The 19,714-nt window shown below is 35.5% G+C and overlaps 1 protein-coding gene and 1 long non-coding RNA gene across 2 annotated transcripts; one reads left to right on the top strand and one right to left on the bottom strand.

Moving 5' to 3' along the window:
• Positions 1-903: 903 nt before the first annotated feature.
• LOC127434372 (uncharacterized) lies at positions 904-14,198 on the top strand. Its single transcript, XR_007896025.1, has 4 exons — positions 904-1,322; positions 1,630-1,906; positions 2,073-2,201; positions 13,126-14,198. It is a non-coding gene; the product is annotated as an uncharacterized LOC127434372 (long non-coding RNA).
• LOC127434369 (SH2 domain-containing protein 1B-like) lies at positions 10,503-17,914 on the bottom strand. Its single transcript, XM_051687058.1, has 4 exons — positions 17,550-17,914; positions 14,721-14,784; positions 14,211-14,391; positions 10,503-12,144 (listed from the first exon to the last, which is right to left on the bottom strand). Exons 1-4 carry the CDS (start codon positions 17,690-17,692, stop codon positions 12,101-12,103), a joined length of 432 nt encoding a protein of 143 aa, XP_051543018.1. The 5' UTR covers positions 17,693-17,914; the 3' UTR covers positions 10,503-12,100.
• Positions 17,915-19,714: the final 1,800 nt, after the last annotated feature.

Here is a 19,714-nt window from a genome sequence, read left to right as displayed (position 1 = left end):
TTTTGTTACGAAATTGAAATGCATAAATCTTAAATATAGGCTAAAATATTTTTGAAGTTTACTGGAAAATAATATGTCAGTCATTTATTAGATCCACCATTAGCTGAAAGGAAACTTGTATCAGTATGGCCATGCACCATGGATTGCCCTTTGATACCAAAGTAAATGACTGTAGAAGTTTTATGCAGTTTAGTCACAGACTTCGTCACATGTTTAAATTTGAGCATTTTGTGAGGCAAAAGGTTTTCTCAATGCCTTCAAAGAGGTTATTTCTTTTAAAACAGGCAATCACACTGTAATTTTGATTTCAGACACCCCTGTCACCTGCCTTTACTCTGGAGAGTGTGTATTACCCTGCACATCCAACCTCTTTAATATCATTCACTGTTATAATGGCAAAGAAGCAGTGCACACATTCTACCAAAATAAAGACCAGCTGGACTTTCAGTTCGAGGCCTACAAGGGACAAACGTCACTGTTCACAGAAACTGATATCAAAATTTATCCAAATGAATCCAAAATGAAGGGATATACAGGTGCTACACTGCAAGTAACCAAACAAATGAGGGATAGTTTACCCAACAAAGAAAATTCTGTCATTTACTCATCTCCTTGATGTTCCAAACCTGTATGATTTACTTTCTTCTGTGGGACACAAAAGAAGTTTTGAAGAATGCCACGCTGCTCTTTTCCATACAATGAATGTGGGTGGCGAACAGGGGTTTGTTAAGCTCCAAGTGTCCCATACAATGATATGCTCTATTCTCTGTTTGAGGAACAATTAATTGTTCACTGAGAATCTTGCTTGACAGCCATGGTCAACATTCACTTTCATTGTATGGAAAAGAGCAGCTGCATTTAGTTATAAATATCACATTACGTTCCAAAAGAAGACTAAATCAATACAGGCTTCAAAAGACATTAGGGTTAGTAAATGTTGACAGAATTAAATTACATATTTGTGCAAAATTTTCCTTTAAACTCTAAAAGTTTCACATGATCATTTACACAACTTTCACTTTCTAAGATGATATAAAATAATGACATTTTGAATGACAACATTCCCATTGAGACAGACTGGATTGTAACAATATTGATGTTTTCATATTGTTTTAGCTCCAGTTAAATCAGTGGGTATTACATGAAGAGGTGAGTCATCTGCAACACCAGCAGAGTTTATCCAGAACCAGATGTATTGTGGTTCTCGGATCCCCCAACAAACAAACAATCAAACAACTACAACAAAACAGATGAAAACCTGTTCACGGTGACAAGTGAACTTAAAAACATACTATACAGCTACAGTAGTTTGAAACAGCAAGGTAAGCTGGTAACTGCAAATTTCACACTGATTTTTGTATGACAATGTTACAGAATGAATAGAATTTGCTGGGTGATGAATAATAAATGGTGAGCTATTCAGTATGATATATCTTTTCTGATGATGTAAGGGTTGTTCCTAATCTCTCTCCAAAGTTGGTTTCTTTTTCCACTATGAATTTCAGTGAAAGAAATATTTAGCAGAGGCAGAGATAAGACTCTCAATGTGAGAATAAAGATTAGGTATGGAGCATTTTGTCCAACAAAGCACATTTCACTAATATCAGAATTTAAAACATTTTGTTGCAGAAATCTCAGTGCAAGATGAGGTAACACTCCCATGTCCATTCACTGAGGACTTCAACTACATTGTCACTGTGAATTCTTCCATCACTGTTCTGAAACATGACAGCCAAACCTCTATAAAAAAAATCTCTGACCAGATTAAAGGCAAGGTTAACTTTTTTGCCAGATGGGACAGCCAAACTCCATCACCTGAGTAAAGAAGACCATTCAGGAACCTACACCTGTGAGAGCAGTATTGCAGAATCTAGATACATTATGCACACCATAGTCACACTAACAGGTATACAACCATTATTACAAATCTTTTATGCTTTAAATTCTGTTAATCTGCTAAATCCATCTAAAGACAAACAGATGAAATACATGGAAAACAGATAAAAAGGTGTTGAACGTGGTCATAACACTTCTTTCAAATAAATTCAATAATAATTTTTATTCCCATACAGATGTGGGAGATCATCCAACCTTGGCAATTGTCCTTCCTGATTTGGCAGTCATAATCACAATTATAATTGCCATTACTTGTGTTGTGAAAAGAAAAAAAGAAAAGAAAAGGCGTAGCAAGGAGTACAAAGGTGAGTACACATTCTGTCCATTTTCTATTATCATCTCATGATATGATGAATAACTTTGAAACTCCAGAGTTAACATATTCACTGTGGACATATCACCATCACCGAACACTAAACTAAAAGGATTATTCCAGGTTCAATACAAGTTAAGCTCAATCTTCAGCATTTGTGCCATACTGACTACCACAAAAATTAATTTTGACTTGCCCCTTCTTTTCTTATAAAAAAGCAAAAATCTGAGTTAGAGTGGGGCACTTACAATAGAAGTGAATGGGAGCCAATTTTTGAACGTTAAAATATTCACTTTTTCAAAAGTATTGCTACAAGACATAAAAAAATTACAATTTAAACAACTTTACAACTCAAATAATACACGAGTTTTAACAAAAGGATTAATGTAAGTGCTTTAATAAAATTATAAGCTTCACATTACTGCCTTTAAACCCTCCAAAAATGTACCACATTCACTTTCACTGTAAGTGCCTCACTGTAACCTCGATTTTTGCTTTTTTTAAAGAAAAGGAGGCAGAAGTCGAAATAAATTTTTGTGGTAATCAACATAATGATGTCAACTGAGCTTAACTTGTATTGAACATGGAATATTAATTTAAGACATTCTGATTTCACTGTCATACACTAACATGTCTATTAGCACTCCCCTTACAGATGTTCCAAAGATTTTGTAAACCATAAAGACCAATGATAAAACAAATGTAAACTGATGTATGGCATTTCATAAAGTCTTGAAGTGCTATCAAGAAACTGAGTCAGGTACAGCAGGAACATGATTAAATGCCATAAACTAAATCATACCTTGGACTTGAAACCATTAGACACACCTCCAGCAATAAAACAACATAAACAAAGTTCACAACACAATCTTAAGACTGTTTCCAAATAATATCAGAAAATGATTTTAGAAAATAATTATTCCCTATTAAAATAATGACCATGGATCATTCAAAATGGCAAACTTCCAGGGAATCACTTTGTAAAAACAAAGAAACGCCAAGCAGAACAGAGTCTATAAGCAAAAAGGGAAAGCGACAGAGTCCGTAATAAAACCCAAATCAACATCGGCTAAATTTGTGGTAATTTGTTTTTAAACTGATGAAATTTCACTGAAAAAAAAACAGTGAAATTATTTAGCAGCAAATGATTAAATGAAGCTAATTGAGCACTGGAGTGCAAGAGTTGCAGCAAATATTCAGAACAAGTGCAACCTGTCTAGCATGTTTTAAGGAAAAAGAGAGAAAATTCAAACAGACATCACCTAATCTATGTTTTGTAAGTATAAATCTAGTGATTGTTTTCTCAAAATATACAGGTGCATCTCAATAAATTAGAATGTCATGGAAAAGTTCATTTATTTCAGTAATTCAACTCAAATTGTGAAACTTGTGCATTAAAGAAATTCAATGCACACAGACTGAAGTAGTTTAAGTCTTTGGTTCTTTTAATTGTGATGATTTTGGCTCACATTTAACAAAAACCCACCAATTCACTATCTCAAAAAATTAGAATATGGTGACATGCCAATCAGCTAATCAACTCAAAACACCTGCAAAGGTTTCCTGAGCCTTCAAAATGGTCTCTCAGTTTGGTTCACTAGGCTACACAATCATGGGGAAGACTGCTGATCTGACAGTTGTCCAGAAGACAATCATTGACACCCTTCACAAGGAGGGTAAGCCACAAACATTCATTGCCAAAGAAGCTGGCTGTTCACAGAGTGCTGTATCCAAGCATGTTAACAGAAAGTTGAGTGGAAGGAAAAAGTGTGGAAGAAAAAGATGCACAACCAACCGAGAGAACCGCAGCCTTATGAGGATTGTCAAGCAAAATCGATTCAAGAATTTGGGTGAACTTCACAAGGAATGGACTGAGGCTGGGGTTAAGGCATCAAGAGCCACCACACACAGACATGTCAAGGAATTTGGCTACAGTTGTCGTATTCCTCTTGTTAAGCCACTCCTGAACCACAGACAACGTCAAAGGCATCTTACCTGGGCTAAGGAGAAGAAGAACTGGACTGTTGCCCAGTGGTCCAAAGTCCTCTTTTCAGATGAGAGCAAGTTTTGTATTTCATTTGGAAACCAAGGTCCTAGAGTCTGGAGGAAGGGTGGAGAAGCTCATAGCCCAAGTTGCTTGAAGTCCAGTGTTAAGTTTCCACAGTCTGTGATGATTTGGGGTGCAATGTCATCGGCTGGTGAAGGTCCATTGTGTTTTTTGAAAACCAAAGTCACTGCACCCGTTTACCAAGACATTTTGGAGCACTTCATTCTTCCTTCTGCTGACCAGCTTTTTAAAGATGCTGATTTCATTTTCCAGCAGGATTTGGCACCTGCCCACACTGCCAAAAGCACCAAAAGTTGGTTAAATGACCATGGTGTTGGTGTGCTTGACTGGCCAGCAAACTCACCAGACCTGAACCCCATAGAGAATCTATGGGGTATTGTCAAGAGGAAAATGAGAAACAAGAGACCAAAAAATGCAGATGAGCTGAAGGCCACTGTCAAAGAAACCTGGGCTTCCATACCACCTCAGCAGTGCCACAAACTGATCACCTCCATGCCACGCTGAATTGAGGCAGTAATTAAAGCAAAAGGAGCCCCTACCAAGTATTGAGTACATATACAGTAAATGAACATACTTTCCAGAAGGCCAACAATTCACTAAAAATGTTTTTTTTATTGGTCTTATGATGTATTCTAATTTTTTGAGATAGTGAATTGGTGGGTTTTTGTTAAATGTGAGCCAAAATCATCACAATTAAAAGAACCAAAGACTTAAACTACTTCAGTCTGTGTGCATTGAATTTCTTTAATACACGAGTTTCACAATTTGAGTTGAATTACTGAAATAAATGAACTTTTCCACGACATTCTAATTTATTGAGATGCACCTGTAGCTTCAACATATTTTAGATATAGAATTAAACTAAATCAGTTTTCACAGTCTATTATATATGTGGTTACTCTGTGTATCACAAAGCGCTGCCCCTGGAATTGGGTCATTTTGACAGACTGTGAGAATCAGTACCGATGTTCAAACACAGTTGGTTAATGGCAGGAAAAATGTAAAAATAAACAGGTGCCTCTTAAAAAAATTCTGTGCATACATTTAGATGAATGAAAATCGAAGAGCAAATGTATGCCAATGTGTTTTCTCATCAAGTCTACAAAAAGTATTATTCAAAACTACGAAAAGTATTAAAAGTATGTAACAGATAACATTTTTCTGACAAACATCAATTGAAAGCTATGCTCTCAGCCCCATTCCAACCCTGAAAATAATATCATGGGTGAAATGTCAACTTGATATGTTACTCAAAAACAGAGCACCGATTATAGTTTGTATTATGCTGTGCCTATTGCATTAGCATCCTTTGTACACTTATTACACTGGTGAATGTGCACATCATCTTGCTTTCTACAAAACTGCCTTGACAGCTTCTTTAATCGTTGTTCCATCTAGTTTGAGTAAAACACTGATTACAAATGAGTCATCTGTGTATTAAAAAAGCTTAAAAAACTGATTACCATACAATAGTGCACTCATGCAGGATTAATTTTGTCTAGAGAGCTAAAGGTAAAATCTTTGATCTTACTAACAAGGATGTCACACCTTCAACATGAATGGTTAAAAAACAAACAAAAAAAAAAAAAACATAATCTTCATATAAGTGAAAGGTGTAATGCTGCTTAAGATGTCTCACTATTCATCGCACCTGCATGAATTGTGCCTGACCGGCTGATCAGCGTTACAGGTTCTGTAAGGTTAGGATTAGGGATGGGGTTGGGGTTATGACCTTGTTAGCCTGTCAAGCACAAATTGGGGCCCCTTCCTGCATGGTCCCAGTCGTCCATGTGGCTCCATGAGTTAAACAAATAAGTTGAGAAATGCCCTTAAGCAACAGACATTTGTACAGTCAAATATTTCAAAACAATTATTTTTTTCATCTTAAGATATATAATTAATTTTAGGGCATGGACAACTACTCTTTGTTTATTGAAAAAGTCTATTTATGAAAAAGAGAATCTATAATGTCAATCACAATCTTTACATAGGATGTATAGAGCCCTCTGCTGGCCAAAAGGTGAACAAGCTTAACATTTAAAACTCTACACAAATTACATCAAGAATTGAATTGAAGAATAAGAATCTTAAAGCATTTAAGAAAATTAATGTCATTTAAATTAAAAATATGCCTTAATATCCTGTGTTATAGAGACATTTATTCACTGATTATCTCATCAGATCATGAGAGTAAAAAAACAAAGTACACAGACTAAAGAGGCTATTCACGTTAGCGCCATCTTTGATTTTTAATATGAATGACAACGAGACTGTGAGTGATAGACTTACCATCTCTTCAATGGCACGAACGGTATAAAGCTGTGTAAAGCTCCTAAATCACATCTGATTTTCCACAACTAGAGTTGTCTAGAGTTCTTTGTATACTGAACGTTCTTGGACAGATATTTTAACAATGTTTTGTCCGCAAAAACATCCAAAAACACTTTAAACTGTAGTACAGCCCACTGAAGAGACTGCAAGTCAACCCCTTAAAGCCTCGTCATTCCCATTAAAAATCAAACATGGCGCTAGCGTGAATAAGGTCTATAATGTTACATGATTGGCAGATTAAGTGTTAGATTACTAAATAAATAGATTAAAAATACTTCTGATTGGATTTAGAGTATACCAAACTGTAAATAAATGTTCATTTAAAAGAATATTCTGGGTTCAATACAAGTTAAGTTACTAATTTTAACCACTAATAATTCTAAACATAAATAACTAATATTGGCATTATATTTATACGTTTTCTGTTACAGCATAATTTCATGTACAGCTGCTTTGAAACAACATTGTGAAAAGTGCTATACAAATAAATTTGACTTGACTTAAGCTCAATCGACAGCATTTGAGGCATGATACTGATTATCACAAAATATAATTTTGACTCGTCCCTCCTTTTCTTTAAAAAAAATAAATAAATAAATCTGGCCCTGTGTCTCAGTCAGTTCCCTAGCCCCCTATGTCATGAATCAGTATATTGTGAACACAAATTCAGGCAATGGTAAAGGTACTGATCCACTGAACATTGGGACACTTATGACTCAATCACCTGCAACATGTTAAGGAGCTCACGCATAGAAGTGCAGCTGTTCCTTTACGATTCAGTACACTTGACATTGCGTCACTAAGCTGACGCTATGGGGAGTGTCCTTCTACACGGCCTAGTTGAAACCTTTCTACAATAACACCAGGATTGGCTATGGTGTTTAAGCTCCGCCCTTTTTAGGCACAAAGCTGTCTGGTATAAAAGCCGGCACGCAAACACCATTCCTCAGAATTGTCTTCCTACAAGACAGTAATTCATCTCTCGTCTAGAAGCATTCTATTACTTCGCCGTCTGCATACATGACTCAGCGGGCGGGAAATTCACGGCAACGAGAAGACTCTCCGCTCTCCTGCAGTGTTCCGACAAACATTTACTCCGCCTCGCCACTTGATGCTTCACTGGTGAACGGGCCACTTCAGCATCCTGATTCCCCAGAATAATGGGGGTGGCAGCATCATGTTGTGGGGGTGCTTTGCTGCAGGAGGGACTGGTGCAATTCACAAAATAGATGGCATCATAAGGAAGGAAAATTATATGGATATATTGAAGCAACATCTCACGACATCAGCCAGGAAGTTAAAGCTCGGTCGCAAATGGGTCTTCCAAATGGACAATGACCCCAAGCATACCTCCAAAGTTGTGGCAAAATGGCTTAAGGACAACAAAGTAAAGGTATTGGAGCGGCCATCACAAAGACCTGACCTCAATCCATTAGAAAATTTGTGGGCAGAACTGAAAAAGCGTGTGCGATCAAGGAGGCCTACAAACCTGACTCAGTTACACCAGTTCTGTCTGGAGGAATGGGCCAAAATTCCAGCAACTTATTGTGAGAAGCTTGTGGAAGGCTACCCAAAACATTTGACCCAAGTAAAACAATTTAAAGGCAATGCTACCAAATACTAACAAAGTGTACGTAAACTTCTGACCCACTGGGAATGTGATGAAATAAATAAAAGCTGAAATAAATCATTGTCTCTACTATTATTCTGACATTTCACATTAATTTATTAAAATAAAGTAGTGATTCTAACTGACCTAAGACAGGTAATGTTTTCTATGATATATATATATATACGTATGTACAAATACAAATCTGTTATATACAGATAATGCAAGGGAATGTAATGGCAGAAGAGGTAGGATATGTTGGATAAACATAAATAGACTAATGTGTATTGCACATAATTATTGCTCAATGGGGCAGTTTTAACTGTTCATGAGATGGATAGCCTGAGGGAAAAAACTGTTCTTGTGCCTGACAGTTCTGGTGCTCAGGGCTCTGTAGCGCCGGCCAGAAGGCAACAGTTCAAAAAGTTAATGGGCTGGGTGAATGGGGTCCAGAGTGATTTTTCCAGCCCTTTTCCTCACTCTGGAAGTGTACAGTTCTTGAAGGGTGGGCACCAGACAGCCAGCTGTTCAACCCCCCCTTCTGTACGTAGACTCATCGTCATACTGGATGAGGCCAATGACAGTAGTGTCGTCAGCAAACTTCAGGAGATTGACAGAGGGGTCCTTGGCAGTGCAGTCGTTTGTGTACAGGGAGAAGAGTAGTGGGGAGAGCACACATCCCTGGGGGACACCAGTGCTGATTGTACAGGTGCTGGAAGTGAATTTCCCCAGTCTTACTAACTGCTGCCTAATAATAATAATAAGAAGAAGAAGAACAAGGACAATAGGCCCATTACTGCTGGCTTTGGCCTCAGTAAAACGGGTTGGTGATTTGCAAGCACTGTCAGTTGACAATTCATGTCTGGAGTTTGGTCTGGGTCTTTCAAAAACCACTCTCAAACCCAGGAAAGGCTATGTACCTAAGGTTCTAACTACAATTTTCAGAGCGCAGGTGGTTCACCTTCATGCCTTTTTCTCTCCTCCATTTAATTAGGCTGAGGAACAGTCCTTGCATTTGTTATGCCCTTTGCAAGCGCTACACACATACGTTGATCGCACCCGTTAATTCAGACTGTCTGACCTGCTTTTTGTGTGCTATGGAGGATGCACGAAAGGAATGTCCGTCTCCAAGCAAAGACTTTCTCACTTGATCATTGATGTGCTCACCCTGGCTTACGAGATGCAGTGTGCGAATTGCCCAGTTGGTGTTAAAGTACACTCAACTAGAGGCGTGGCCTCTTCATGGGCATGGACGAACAGTGTGTTCTTACAAGACATATGTTTTGCAGCAGTATGGTCTTCTTAAAACACATTTGCAAGGTTTTTCAACCTAGACGTAACATCTCTCTCATTGCAAGTCCTTGCTGTCTAGAGAGCTTGCAATTTCATTGGCCAAACATATACTTATGCCCCTCTTTTTAAGAACATTTAGACCGTTGTATTTCCCAAAAGTCACAGGCACTTTAATTACAAATAAACTTCCTTCCTGACTGGCATTAGGAAATAAGTGAGGATATCTAGAAGAAGGTCAACAACACGCCCTGCACGTAGACTGTGCTTCTTTAGCAGCTGCTCTCCTTCAGTGGAGTCTGGAGGCTGCAGCAAAACCAACACCTCCTGCAACAGGAGCTCCACGAATGACTGAGCAGAGCTGGATAGAGAGGAATCAGTCGCCTCCTGACCAAAACTTTTTACATTTATTTTGCTTTTCCACTCATGGAAATCACAATTGTACAATTCATATTTCCATGACGGTGGGAATACTGGATTGTTTCGCTAACATTTTTCATATCAATCCTTTTTTTATTGTTCATAAGGAAGCTTAAAACCCTCCTCCACGAAGAATGGTTTGCAACCATTCTAAAAATATTATATGTTCTTCATTTTAGTGATTTATGAAACAATTTTATCATCTGAAATGGCAATAAAAGTATTTAATACAGTATATTTAATAAAGTAACTAAATTTATACTGTGACGATGAGTCAGTTGTATTTCAGATCCTTGTCCAAACTTGCCCATTGTTACTAGAATAGCTACACTGTCAGTTAGAAAAATCTCATTGCCCTTTCAGTTCCTCTACCTCAATCAAATTTCTTCATTAATAACAGAAATAATATTTTAATATTCTGCTTATGCTTTCAAATTAGTCAGAAAAAAACAAGTCATGTTAGATCAGTCTCACCCACACATGAATGTTGTCCATGACGTCATGCACCAGACAACAGGTCACTAAACATGTTATCTGCTATTCTTAGAAAATTAAATTCCTAAAAGAATTAAAAATCTTTAGAAAGTCTTCTATGGGATTTAAAGAAGCAGGTTTTTATTATTAATAATATTATTATTATAATACACATCTGACAATCCTGGAAAATGGTACTGATACTTCATACATATTTATACGATCTGTTTGTAGCATATTTATTTTAAAGTCCATTTATTAAAAAGACTATTCAAATTAAAAATTCCTTCCAAAACTATACTGTAACATCAGTTGTCAAGATTGTCTGTATTTGATTGAACAAGATTGTATGTCTTTGACCACTTGGAACACCACATTGGAAACTGTCCAAATTGCATGTACAGGTTATAATATGTAATTTATACATAAAATACAGCTCATAACTCATACAAATATCTATCTATAACAAACAATAAACAAGACAAATATATGCACATTTAAAAATCTCTTGTGCTTGAATTGTTAGCTGTTAAGCAAAAAAAGCTACAAAATATTTCACTACCACCCAGATTAGTATAACTATACAGCAAATCAACTACAAAGTCTTTATCGGTTGACTTTTCAAGGAAAAACAGAACCGCAGGAACAACTATGGTTTAACAATTAACATGCAGTACCAGTTAAACGTTTGAACATACCTACCGATTCTTTAGAATTACTTAAAGATGCACTCAGTTATTTTTTTCCCATTAAAAATGTTTCACTCCTAAATAAATGAATTGTAATTTTAAAACATATGTATAAAATCATGAGGACTCTAGTCATATCAGTAACCTTATAAAAGCTGTTTTATTCTACATGGGGCAGGGGCACCCTCATGGGGGCTGCCATTTTAGAATCACATGACCAGCTGAATACTACTCACTTCCTCTTGTTATTGGACACTTTCACTCATTGATTAAATTAATCAAGCTTGATTGTGAATAGTGAATTTCTACAATGGCATCTGTAACTAAAAATTATTGATTGTGAATTATGCTGCCTCCACACCACTAGGTGTCACTGTAAGTCTAAGATGACATGAGCAAAAAGTTACTGAGTGCACCTTTAAACTAAGTATGGGAATTATGCTGTAGGCAAAAAATGTCTCATCATATATTTGAGATTCTTCAAAGTAGCCACCCTTTGTGCCTTGATTACAGTTTTGTACACTCTCAGCATTCTCTCAACCAACTTCATAAGACTGACTTAAAATTGTTTGTTAAACAGCTTGAAGGATTTAAGCCACATGCTGGGAACTTGTTGGCTGCTATTCCTTTACTCTTAAATTAGAGTTTTAGTTTTGTAAATTAATTAATGCATGGTTACTATTTATTTTTATTTAGAAGTCTAATTTGAACCATTTAAGCATAAGCCTTTAGATCAGTTGGTTTTAAGATCACCATGAGCAACATAAATTCAGTCAAGTGTATCATTTCTCAATGGTAAATGGTAAAGAATGTCATGTCAGATTCATGTCATGTGACTCCACATTCAATTCTCATATTTAGGTGAAAATACAAGTCTGAAAATGTACTGAAATGTCAAAATGATGGGGATGAAAACAGAACATCTAAGAGTTCCTTCCAAGACCTTCCAGAATCTCTGTATCCTTATTGGTTGATTCTGTTTCCTCTCAGAATTTCACATTGTGGATACATCAGTCTGGCAGAAAAACAACATATTCCCCTGATCTGTTGACGTCTAAAAGAGAGAGTAAAACAGAGATAGAGAGTACAATTAATTCAGGCACAGTTTTGGTTCTTCTAAAATGACAGCTGTAAAAATTGTATTCATGTTCATCGTAAAAATCGTATTCATGTTCATCGTTTTATCCTTTGCTATTTTACCATGTGCTTTGGTTGTTTCCGCTTTTCTACTGTTTCAACTGTACGCACCCGTTTCTCTCATTTTTTGTTTTTTTTTCCCGCTTGTCTACATCTCGCGTCTCAACTGCGTGCATTCATTTTCTCCACTGTGTTTTACACGGAGTATTGCATCAATCTCAAACATTCTCCAAATCAGCAGAGTGTATCAATGAAATCAAAGATTGGATGGCCAGAAATGTCCTTCTACTCAATTCCGACAAAACAGAGGTACTATTTATTGGACCAAAAACCTCTAAAAATAAGCCGCTAAAATATAAATTGACTCTTGATGTATGTACTGTTACGTCGTATTCTACAGCAAAGAACTTAGGTGTTATATTTGATACCAATCTGTCCATTGAAAATCAAATTTCCATTGTTTGTAGAACAGCATTCTTCCACCAAAAGCTTTGAATGGTCTAGCTCCACAGTAATTAAGTGACACTCTGACACGCTATATTCTGTCTCGTTCATTACGATCACAAAATTCTGGCTTGTCAATAATTCCAAGAATGTCAAAATCCACAAAAGTAGGTAGATCCTTTTCAAACTTGGCTCCTAAACTATGGAATAGTCTCCCTAACCCTGTTCAGAATGCAGACACACTCACTCAGTTTAAGTCTAGTCTAAAGACTCATCTATTTAGCCAGGCATGCACCTAATTTATCCATCAACTCACAATTAGGCTGCTTTAGTTAAGTCTGCCGGAACCAGAAACATTGATCGTGATCTATAACTCTGCATAAAATTGAATGGCATCTATGCTTATATTATTCTATTTGTTTCCATGTCTCAACCTCGGAATTCATATCCCGAGTTTACCAAAGCCAGCCAGATCCAGCTCTGTTCCTGCTTGGTGTCGGACTCCACTGCTACGTGTCGCTGAGTGATGACGACAAACTACAGCCGGTGCCAGCCAGTCATCACTTCAGTCTTTTGACTTCAGAGGATGAACTGATGCCAACTCCAACTGTAAAACATAGAATACTTCATATGCCACTGCCTGAACACTGGGCTTAGGATGGTCCCCACAAAACCTCACCAAAATGTCCTGCCAGTTGAACTGTGATGCACCTCATTAATCTCTGCCTGCATCACCTTTGTCTATTAATGGACTACACTCTTGAAATGGAATACATAGGCTATCATTTAATTACCAACAAAAGCCTTCATCAGCCAACTAACAAAGGACAATGTATCTCTGTGAACTTCTGCAGTTAATCCAGGATGGACTTCAAAAAGGCATTAGTCATTCATCTTAAAGTTAATAAAAAATATATTATTATTATTATTTTTTTTTTTAAACACTGGACCTTAATGCTTACATAATTTACAAATTTTAAACCATGACTTGTACTATACATAAGTAAGTAATATTGGCATTATATTCATGTTGTTTAGCCAGAGGGGAACTGGCCCCCACAGTGAGCCTGGTTTCTCCCAAGTTTATTTTTCTCCATTAACCAACATCTTATTGAGTTTTGTGCTTCTTGTCACAGTTGCCTCCAGCTTGCTCACTGGGGTTCTAAATACAATTATTATTTAATTATTTAATTTTTATACATAATTTACAATCATATTTAATCAAACTACACAATAATCACTCAAGACTTTATAGATATTGGTTTCTTTTCTTTTTTTTCTCTTTTTTTTTTTTTTTTTTTTTTTGTTAATGCATGATTTCCTGTAAAGCTACTTTGAAATGATACGTGTTGTGAAAAGCGCTATACAAATAAAAATGACGACTTAATTTGTTGATTCGTGCAAAATTATTTTAATTTAATGTGTTTGCTGATGCGGAAAAGTATATCTGACACTTTAAATTACTGTCAATCCACTGTCATTGGTATTCTGCAGCAATACTCAAGATGGAATGTCCAAAGTTTAAGAGTTTATACTCACTTTCATAGTCATTTTCCTCATCAGGCACAATTGGCTCTGGACATAGTTGAGGCTGTTCTTGCAGCATTTTTCTTTTCAGTGAATGACGAAGGTGAGTTGCGAGTCCTTGATTCCTCTGCTTATAATTATGAATTAGGTCCTTCAAAGACTTGAAAAACTTCTCCTCTACACCTGAACTAGTCTGGTGAAACAACATTTGTTGTGACAATTTAATGACTTTCAAATTCTGTTAAGCAGTGGTCACATTCATTCATTTATTTATTTATTAATTCAGATATGTATTTATTTATTTATTATTCACTGGTTGTTTTCAGAAATCAATTAGATTTTTGCAGTAAAATAGAAATAAACCAATTTTATTTAATGAATTTTGTAGACATATTTTGTCCAAAGGTTCCAGCTCAGTGTTTAAGTTGGTATTGTTAAAAGTATTATGTAAAGTTATCCTTCTAGTTATAGTGTTCTATTTTCACAGTCAGTCTCCATAGTATCTTTCAAAGTGTATCCTACCTGTACTGTGAAGTGTCCGGTGTGGGTTTGGAGAATTCTGTATGTATAGACCACTTTTTGCTTGCTGTAAGAATATATAATTAAATAAAAAACAAAAAAAACAAAAAAATAAAATAAAGTTGAGCCGTGTGGACAAACAGCACAAAGACACATATCAAAAAGAAGTAAATAGTTAATGAAATGCCCATTTTGAACATTAAATAAAACCAACTAAACTAAATCAAAATTGTTACTGATTTAAGTTTTTGAATGTGTAATCATACAATTCTAGTGGATTCTATGACATTATGCTACAATAATCGTAATTTCGCAAATCTTTCTTATTGAAGTAACTTACAAAATACCTCTACCAATTATTCTTTGTTCTGAAGGACCTGTGCATGTAAAGTGTTAAATTAATATTTTATTTGTTTTTGAGGTAGACTTCTAAAGACTTAAAGACTTTTAAAGCTGAAGTATGTCATTTCTGCGACACTAGCGCCACTGAACGGAAATGTACAAATATATTTTGTTTTCCAAACAGATTTTTGAATACGCCCCCCGTCTGCTGCTGGTCAAACAAAGAGATAGCTCCGCTAAGTGGTTCGTTCAAAACAAACACAGAAATGTATATAGTGCAACAGAGACAAGGGGCTCTATTTTCATGAGTGTGCAAAGCACAGCACTAAGCGCTACAACTGTGTGCAACATCTTATAAAATTTTTGTGAAAGCACCAATTCTAATCGCAATTTTTGTGCCAGCGCAAAGCGCAAGTGGGTATGGGTGGGAGTGTTTACATTATTGTGGGTATATGTGCGCAAACTGTGGGTGTATTGAATGTTAATGAAGTGGCCCAAAGCGCAATTTGATATTTTCCTAAGAAATAGGTCATTGAGATAAGAAGTTTGAAAACCACGCCTTAACTCAGCACCAAGTTTAAACTCAGTTTCTGCATTTGCAGTTTGGGGATTCCACCAGCAGGCAGTGATAAATAAATAAAGTTTATATCCAAACTCTGAAAATATAGTGGAACATGAAATTATGTCCTTGACGATCAGAGTTGTAGCTGTCTTATTTGAAACAATAATTTATGAGATTAGTGTTAAACTAATTTATCTAGGTCATGGTTTATTTTATTATTATTGTTTTAATTTACAATTGTATTTATCTAATTTATATTGGTATTTTTTCCACCTGTTGTCGTAGAGTGACTTTTAAATCACTGCAAAAGGTGCCGGTGAAAGAAGTTGGAGGGAATAAAATGTTTGGAATTGGTATGATTTTTTGACCATTTCGCTATTATGATTATATTTTCACTTAGTTTGAAGTGTAATTTCAATTTAGAAATATTTTTGGTTTAATTTTTTCATGTTTCAATAAATTAATGTAATTTTTTTTTAATCAAAATCGACTGGTAGAACTCAAGTTTTTATTCTTTTACTTTGTTATTTATTTATTTTTTGTGTCTAAGGCAATTATTTTTTGAGCTAAATTCAGTCTGGATTACTACCACATCTGTAACGATTAACAAATTTGCACTGTCTCCGTACTGTCAGTACTTGTCTCTCCTGACACACTAGCAAACTACTCATTTGCACCTGCTTATTTGTACAGTATATTTGACATGCCCACCACCACTACCTCAATAGCTGCAATTTCGTCTTTTTGTAAGTGTCCAAGTTTTGCACGCCTCGCCTTTAGGGATACTATATACACTGTTATAAGTGTTCAATACTAATAATGTGAACCTGAACATGATCATCATATTGAATTAAATTAAATTTAATCACCACCATTTATTGTAATAAGCAAAGTTTTGAAGTTCATGAACAGGGTTGGGAGGGTTACTTTTGAAATGAATTCCACTACAGATTACAGAATACATGTGGTAAAATGTAATTTGTAACGTTTTCCGTTAGATTACTCAAGATCAGTAACATATTCTAAATACTTTGGATTACTTCTTCAGCACTGGTAGATTTTTTCACTTGTTTTGACTATAAAAACTCTGCCAGTACAGTAAGACAAAATACACGTTAAAAATACTTTCTCTGAAAAACCTAAATATCTTATGCAGTGTTGTTTCTAAAACAAGATAAATAAAATTGATCTTGTTTTAAGGATTTTTAGATATTTTTACAGGAAAACAATATCAAATAATATCAAAGGTCTTACTAGAAAAAAAGAAATTATGATTCAACGTGAATTTTCTTGATAACAAAATATGATCGTGCCTGGTTACGTGCATATAAAATGGCTAGAAATAGCATTTTAGCTTAGCGTAAAGCTGACAATTTATACAAGGTTTATTTCTATTTCTTGTGCTCCAAACTTACTTCAAACTTACTTCTCTATCTGCTCGTATGAATGTAACACATCATAAGAAAGTGTTTCACCGCTGTTCAAATGCACTTTGGATCGCATCATTTATATGTATAAATGTTTTCCATCTGAAAGGACTAAATATTAAATGAAACAAATGACAACAAAATGCAAAGTAATCTCTTCAGTAATCAAAATACTTTTTGAATGTAACTTTATTCTAAATACCAATGATTTAAATTGTAACTGTAGTGGAATACAGTTACTTATATTTTGTATTTTAAATACGTATTCCCATTACATGTATTTCGTTACTCCCCAACCCTGTTCATGAACTCAGGCAGAAAGGATAAGAAAAATATGCCCAAATATAGTGTTGTTTTTACAGTAAAAGAAGTTCTCATAAAGGTTTCATCACACGGCTCACTTCCTCATAATTTATTAAAATACAGACAGGACAAAATTGGCTGAAAATTAAGATGACATACCCCCTTTTCTCAAAATATATATAAATTATATATACTTACTACACACAGAGGCAGAGAGCTCCCTGGAGGGTTTCACTGTCTCGAATGAGGTATGTTCCATCCTTTCTTTCCTTGCTAAGCAGCTCCTCACACCTCTGTTTGCTTATGGGTCCATGATATGCTGGATGGTCCATGTTGCACATTGTATGTGTGAGGACTGTGTTGTCTCTGCAAGTCACTGCTGTCAACTCCTGTTCTGCAAGTCCACAACTAACATTTTATAGTGTGTGGTTCAGTGGAGGGAATTTTCCTAGAAGCACACACTCAGAAATTGAGATACACCACGATTAAGTCTGGTATTTTTCCATCTCAGGGCACGCAAGTAGACTACAGCAGATGTGACGTGTGTCTACTAATTTCTCACAGGAAGTCATGTATGTATGTATGTATGTGTGTGTGTGTGTGTGTGTGTACACATGTTGATACTACATTGTGGGGAACAAATGCCCAGCCAGCGGTCCCCACGAGGGAAATGGCTTATTAAACATACTAAACAATGTTTTTTTGAAAATGTAAAAATGCAAAAAGGTTTCTGTGAGGGTTAGGTTTAGGGGATAGAAATGATCATTAGATCTGTATAAAATCCATAAAATGCATGGAAGTCTATGGAGAGACCCTACAATGATATAAAAACAAGTCTCTGTATGCATGTACATTTTAAAAGTTTACTTTAACCCTTATGTTGTGTTCGGGTCATTTTGACCAGGACAACTTTTTTTTTAAACTTAATTCAATTGAAATAAAATTCCTTGACTTCGTTCACATATAACATCTGAGAAAAAAATAAATAAAATGGGCCATTTTATTTAAAAATTTTTGGTTTTATGTCACTTTATTAAACTTGTTGTGTTCCTGGTCAAAAATGAACAGCTAATAGAGAAATATTAAGTTTTCAGGAGCATCCCAATCCTTTAGATGAGCACATATGTGGATGTGTGTTTGCACACACAAAGTCCTCGGACATGTGCACACACACACACACACACACACACAAACACAAATACTCAATTAGTGTTAAGCACCTCTTGTGCATCGTCTTTCCATGTACACTCTTTGAGGAATATTTCAAGATCTATTTATCATATTATGTTGTGTTTGGGCTCATTTGAATCAGGATAGTCTGCTTTAAATTACAATATGTCATTGTCTATGTTATGTGTATGTTTCAGGTAGTAATAAGGAAAAACGTGACAAAAAGTCACTCCTGCATATTATATTTATGTATGGCTGGGTAGTAAAGGATTACATGTAATCTGGATTATGTCATCAGATTATAAAAATTTCGTACTTTTAATTGAATTAAATTAAAAATTGTAATACTCGTAATCAGACTAGTTACTTTTATAGATTACATGATTACTTATTAACAAGACAACATCAGTAAATTGTTAATAATTTATTGATCATCCTAATCATTCTCTTTTTTAAAAAATCTTTAACATTTTTCATTCTAAATCAGCACACCACTGATAAACGTTCATTAAGTCTTCGAGTGTTTTCAGAAGAAAGGGGGAGGGTTGTGCAGCTCACACATTGAACTTAGTTGCTTCAAAGCAACTAGTGGATGCCATCTCTAAGGGTCCTGCCCGCAGGGTACACAATAGATCAATTGCAAAATGTGCAGCAATATGGAACAAAACCCATCACTCTACTGTTGCTGCTGATGCAGTGGAGCGCACTGCATGAAACTTGACATAAAAATTGACACAATTGCTCCTTGTGTGACTCAGTGGAACTCTGCTTGTTTTAAAATATTTTGCTCTTTTAGAAAACTCTTGCTGTTCAAAAGATAATATCTTGCACCTCAGCTTTGGAATAGGTGATGGAATAGAAAGCAGTAAGGGTTAAAAATGTTTCAGTGTTTTTAGATGAATGTTCTTAATGTTGCTATTGTATTATGCACTTAAAATGAACTTGATGTCTCAGTGATTTTAATTATAAACTTTGGCCATGCACTGTCATTGCTGTTAGATTTAATGTTTATTTCATTCATGTAATGTTTAATGCACTTTTTAAAAATGTCATAAGGAGCTCTTTTTGAGTGGCTCTTATTGTTAGTAATAAAAATGGAATACATTTTCTCTTTGTACTTTTATGTTAAAATGATTGTCCTACTCAAATGCATATGACATAAAATAAAATAGAATTAGGTTAAAAGTAATCCA

This window comes from Myxocyprinus asiaticus, chromosome 44 (assembly GCF_019703515.2).
Source record: "Myxocyprinus asiaticus isolate MX2 ecotype Aquarium Trade chromosome 44, UBuf_Myxa_2, whole genome shotgun sequence".
In the NCBI taxonomy this organism is placed as follows: Eukaryota; Metazoa; Chordata; class Actinopteri; order Cypriniformes; family Catostomidae; genus Myxocyprinus; species Myxocyprinus asiaticus.
Note: the sequence above shows the minus strand (reverse complement) of the source record. Positions and strands in the feature narration are given on the sequence as shown.